This window comes from Cricetulus griseus, chromosome 2, assembly GCF_003668045.3.
Source record: "Cricetulus griseus strain 17A/GY chromosome 2, alternate assembly CriGri-PICRH-1.0, whole genome shotgun sequence".
In the NCBI taxonomy this organism is placed as follows: domain Eukaryota; kingdom Metazoa; phylum Chordata; class Mammalia; order Rodentia; family Cricetidae; genus Cricetulus; species Cricetulus griseus.
Window position 1 is genome coordinate 398,840,891 of NC_048595.1, and position 5,401 is coordinate 398,846,291.

General features: G+C 47.2%; 1 protein-coding gene across 1 annotated transcript; it reads left to right on the forward strand.

Moving 5' to 3' along the window:
* Nucleotides 1–513: 513 nt before the first annotated feature.
* On the forward strand, nucleotides 514–3,880 carry Prr13 (proline rich 13). Its single transcript, XM_027396703.2, has 4 exons — nucleotides 514–630; nucleotides 1,418–1,456; nucleotides 1,678–2,027; nucleotides 3,274–3,880. Exons 2-4 carry the CDS (start codon nucleotides 1,438–1,440, stop codon nucleotides 3,316–3,318), a joined length of 414 nt encoding a protein of 137 aa, XP_027252504.1. The 5' UTR covers nucleotides 514–630; nucleotides 1,418–1,437; the 3' UTR covers nucleotides 3,319–3,880.
* The last annotated feature ends 1,521 nt before the right edge of the window (nucleotides 3,881–5,401 follow it).

The window sequence follows — 5,401 nt, forward strand, 5'->3', positions numbered from 1 at the left end:
CCCGCCCCCCCCCAAACAACTCCCAAGATAATCACTGTAACTTTAAACCAATATCAGGGACTGGAGACATGGCTCAATAGTTAACACTTGCTTCTCTTGCATAGTACCTGGGTTCAGTGCTCAGCACCCACATAGTTGCTCACAACCATTAGCAACTACAATTCCAGGGGATTTGATGACTTCCGCTGTCATCAAGCACATACATACATTCAGGCAGAACAGTCATACTCATGAAAAAATAAATTTAAAAACCTAATTAAACCAGTAACCCAGTGAGCGTTTATCTCGGTGTCTCAGGGTCTTTGCTTGCAGCTGGCTCTGCCCGGGCTTCGCCATAAGGAGCGTTTCTGCTGCGTTTCTGTATTTCACCTGTGTGTCGGTATTTCATCATGCAATGCTTCCCAAAAGGCTCCGCCTCGAGGCTTGAGCAACCGTTTCCTCCTAGTTTAGTTGGACCACAGCGATTGACAAGTCAGCTCTCCAATCATCATGCCGAGTGACCACATAATTATCAACTAGGTCACAGGGGCGGTGCGGAGGCATAGAATGAATAGGGTGACCAGGAAGTGCGAACTCAGACTGGAAAGGCGGACGGCAGTAGCAGGCCCAGCTGTTTTCGGGAGGTGACAGGTGACTGGGCCTCTGGCCTCCCTAATTCCCTTCTTTTCTCTGAATAGGGATCAGGGGTCTGTTTATATATGGGAACTAGGAATTCCGTTTGCCCCCGCACCCCCCCCCGTGTGTGTGTGTGTGTGTGTGTGTGTGTGTGTGTGTGTGTGTGTGTGTGTGTGTGTGTGTGTTTCCTTGTCTAAGCATTTGAGGATTTGCTCTTTTTTTGGTGTGTGTGTGTGTGTTTCCTTGTCTAAGCGTTTGAGGACATGGAGGTTCCTTCCTCTTGCTGCTCTAGGGCGGGGTCCTTTTCTAAACTCCTCATCGGGGGCGGGCCGCAGAGTTTAGGTGGTTTGAGGTTCTCTCTCGCACTGCCTGTGCTTAAAGACCTCCCGTTCCTTTCCGGGAAAAGGGAAATGAGTGATGGGGAGAGTTAGTTTTCTCCAGGTGTGGCTTGAGGTAGTGAAAATGGGAGGGGCCCATAGAATTTCTGTGGTTTTGACCCTGGGCTAGAGTAGGCCTAGAGGGCGCTAAAAAGAGGAAGTTCTTATTTATTTTTGTTTTTTGTTTTTGAGACAGGGTTTCTCTGGGTAAGCCTGGCTGTCCCAGAACTCTCTCTGTAGACCAGACTGGCCTTGAACACAGAGATCCGCCTGCCTCTGTTTAGCACTGGAACTAAAGACGTGGGCTACCACACGCCTATTAGTTAGAGCCTTTGTAAGGCGGAGGCTGGAGGGTGGGGCTCAGACTCTAGAAAATTCTCTTCCCCTCCTAGGACTTTCAGATTTTTGCCTCTTTTCCTTCTTAGGCTGGAACTAACATCTGGACATGTGGAACCCTAATGCTGGTAAGTACCTGGGGGCTCGCCTCTGCCCCACCCAGCCCATTTTGCAATGGAACAGGCAGTTTCTGTATCTACAGCCCCCACCCGCAAGCAAAAGTGAAGCCTTGGACCACTGCTACCAAGCTTTCCCCTTTCCAACAGTGTTAAGGAATGCAGTGGATTTTGTTATTTGTTGACAGAGGTTCTGGAAAGTTCTAATTTTTATTCCCTGGTTCTTTTTCCAGGGCCTAACCCATATCCACCCCAAGCCTTGTGCCCAGGAGTTCCCAATCCTGCCTGTCCACCACCTATCAACCCTGCCTTTCCTCCTGGCCCCTGTCCTCCAGGAATACCCCAGGGAAACCCAGCTTTCCCTCCATGTCGCCCCCCTTACCCTGTACCACAACCAGGGTGTCCAGGATACCAACCCTCAGGGCCCCACCCTCCCCCGTACCCACCACCTGCTCCTGGCATGTGCCCTGTGAATCCTTTGGCTCCTGGAATGGTAGGCCCAGGGATGGTGATAGACAAGAAGACACGGAAGAAAATGAAGAAGGCTCATAAAAAGATTCACAAACAACACAAGCATGGAAAGGTCAGTTTCTGAGAGCATGGCTGGGGAGGGAAGGGGTGTCCATCAGAGGGACTGGAGTGAGCGGGGTTGGGGAAGGGGCTCACGGTTTGTGGGTGTGGGAGATGGCAGGTGACTTTTCCTTTATGTAAAAGAATTCTCCTGATAGGAGTGTAATAATACTATCGAGGCATCAGATCTCTCCTGTTTCTGAAAAGGAAAAGCTAAGCATTGGTGGCTATCAGAACCAAGAGTCCTCTCCCTTCTCTGCCTAATTCTTTCCCAGAAACATCCCCAACCCAAGACCCTCCAGGTGTATCTTTTGGCAAGTTGGGCATACCCCCTGAGGTTGTCTAATTGTCAATTGAGTGAGTCTTTTGACAAAGTAAAACCACATATGATAATTAACAGAATGGTAAACATGGACTTGGTTCCAGGGTTTCCTTTATCTCCTTCCGTATTCTCAGGGTGTTGTTAATTACCTAGGCATTTCTTCTGTGACTCAGCCTCCAACAAACCCTGGGGTATTTATCTTCCTTCTGCAGGAATGCTAATTATTATTAGGGAGGGTGGGAGAAGTTTCCTTGAGGACTTGGGAAGGAGAGGACCTACCTGGGTCTCTGAGCTTCACTTAGATTTTATGCCCAATGTTTGCTTTGTGGATTCAGGCTCTAGTCCTATTCTAGGTCTTTGGTGGAACTGTCAGGAGCAAAGAACGAGAGACCAAATGAAGGAGAAAACCCTGGAGAATCTAAACATGTTTTTAGTGGTAGTTGATAGAGGTGTGTCTGTATGGGTCCTTGAATGGGATATCTCCAGCCATCTGTCTCTCCCACTTTCCTGTTTCCCCCTGGTGGGGTTTAGAGGTACAGCATCACCTCACACAGCTGCCCTCTCTTAGGTGCATAGATTCTAGTTTGTGATGGTCCTTACTTGCAGCCAATCAACAGGTATTTATAAGGTAACAGCTGTTTTATAGATCGGTGCTATGTTTATTTATTCCATGTTCCTGGCCTTGCCTAGCTGTGGAAAGAAGAAACTCCATCTGAAGGCAACAATATGTTCAGTTCTGTGCAGTGGTGGAGGGCAGTTTAATCTGTTCCATTATGCTCCTTGCTGAAGGAAACTGTTGATTTTGTTGGTTATGGGGCAGGATGGGCTAAGACTCCTGCCTACTAGATACCTGGGTGGAAGGGCGGGGCATCGAAGAATGGCCCCTGGAGGGATGAAAGGTCATTTGGATCTGATGCTATGTTCTTTCCCCTTGCAGCATTCCTCCTCTTCCTCCTCCTCCTCCAGCAGTGACTCTGACTGAATGCAGGGCCTGGACCCTCCTCCCCTCGTCTCACCAGCTCTCCCATCAAGCTTCAGCTGTCACCTTGTACTGAGGGAGATTACCCTCTGCTCCCACCCTACTCCTCCCTGTGCCTCCCCTGCTGTTCAGCCCGGCTGTCTAGGGAGAATGGGAAGAAGATTGCCATGGGCTGGCAAAAGCTGCCTGTCCCTGCTTGATGTCATAGTTGATGAGGTCAGCAGGGGAACTGTCTTTTGAAGATGGTGAGACCTCTGAACTAAATGGTGAAGACAGTTTTAAGATCTTCGCCATGGTGATCTTTCCGTTTTCTTTTGTAATGCTTGTGACTGGGGATTGTGAAAATTTATGATCAAAAACCTGTACTTTTGTAATGATGGCACATTAGGGTGACTGAGTGGCAACTCTGTTCCCAGCAGGCTTTGTATTGATTGCAGTAAGTACAGAGCTACTGGGAAGTGGAGTCACTTTACTTGATGAGCTCTTGGAACTTAGTCTATTCCTTAGTTATATGTTATCTCAGATGGCTCTTATGTCCAAATAAAAGCTATTTTCCTGGCCACTGCTCACCTGTGCCATTACCTTGACTGGGCTCAATACCCCGGGCTACTTTTGCTACTCTTTAAAGTGTATCACCTCTTTTTTTTTTTTTCCTTCTTCCTCTGAGATTCTCACACCACCCAGGCTACACTATATAGTTAAAGGTTACCTTGGTGTACTGATCCTCCTGTTTCTACCTTCAGAGTGCTAAGATCACAAGCTTGAGCTGCCACACCTTGCTTATGGGCATACTTTACCAACTGAGTTACATCTCCAGTGTATCAGTGAGAAGGACACTACTGTGTAGCTCTGGCTGTCTTAGAACTGGCCAGGCTGGCCTCAATATCAGAGATCCTCTTGCCTCTCTGACTCGAGAGTGCTGGGATTATAGATGTGTGCCACCACTGTCCAACAATAGCATATATTTTCATTTGCTACAGAGGTTTTCTTCAAGACAGGGTCTCAGTATTATCCGTGGCTGGCCTGAAATGAACAATACATAGACCAGGCTAGACTGGAACTCACAGACATCTACCTTCCTCTGCCTCCAAGGCTGGGATTGAAGGAGTGAGCCACCATGCCCAGATTGCTACAGAGGTCTTCAATATTTGGCTGCTCATCAATTTAAGGGAGAAATTGTGGTTCTGCCATTGATCTACTGAATAAGAGACTATATATATTACAGGTGTCTTCATGTATGTGTATGCATTGTATGTGTGCAGTTCCTGTGGTGGCCAGAAGAGGGCACAGGATCCCCTGATACTGGAGTTACAGACCATTTGAATGTCTGGGAATCAACCAACCTTAGACCCTTTGGAAGAGCAGTCTCTCCATCTCCACACTTTTGTTGTTGTTGTTGCTTTTTTTTTTTTTTTTTTTTGAGACAGGGTTTCCCTGTGTAGCCTCTGGCTGTCTTAGACCAGGCTGGTCTCTTACTCTGTCTGCCTCTGCCTTCTGAGTGTTGGGATTAGAGGCACCACTGCCTGGTTTAATTTTCAACAAAAAACTAGTTGATGGTCTCATGTAGCCCAAACCTCAAGCTCAATATGTAGCCAAGGATTGACATCTTTCCTGATCTTGTTTCTACTGAGGGCTGGGATTACAGATGTGCTGTGTGCCAGCATGCCTGTTTTTATATAGTGCTGGGGCCTAAATCTAGGACTTTGTGCATGGTAGGTAAACATTCTAATAACTGGACTCCCCAGCCCAGGTTTGTTTGTTTTCAATTTAGAAAGTATTTTATTAGTGTATTAGTCCGGGTTCTCTAGAGGAACAGAACTTATAGAAAAAATATGATACATTTGGATTTTATTAGAATGGCTTATAGGCTGTGGTCCAGCTAGTCTATAGTCCAACAATGGCTGCCTACCACCTGAAGAATCCAGTACTTGTGCAGTCCATAAAGCTGGATGCTTTTCAGTATACACCAGAACCCTGAAGAAGTAGGCTTTTAATGCCAGTGAAGGAATGGACTTCCCAGAGAGCAACCAGTCAATGAGAGCGCTTTCTTTCTCCATGTCCTGTATATAGGTTAAAAGTGGGTCTT

What these genes read in the sequence shown, in the direction of transcription:
- Prr13 (XM_027396703.2), top strand. An exon ending in AACAACACAAGCATGGAAAG is followed by an intron (nt 2,028 to 3,273) that starts GTCAGTTTCTGA and finishes TTCCCCTTGCAG; the next exon opens with CATTCCTCCTCTTCCTCCTC.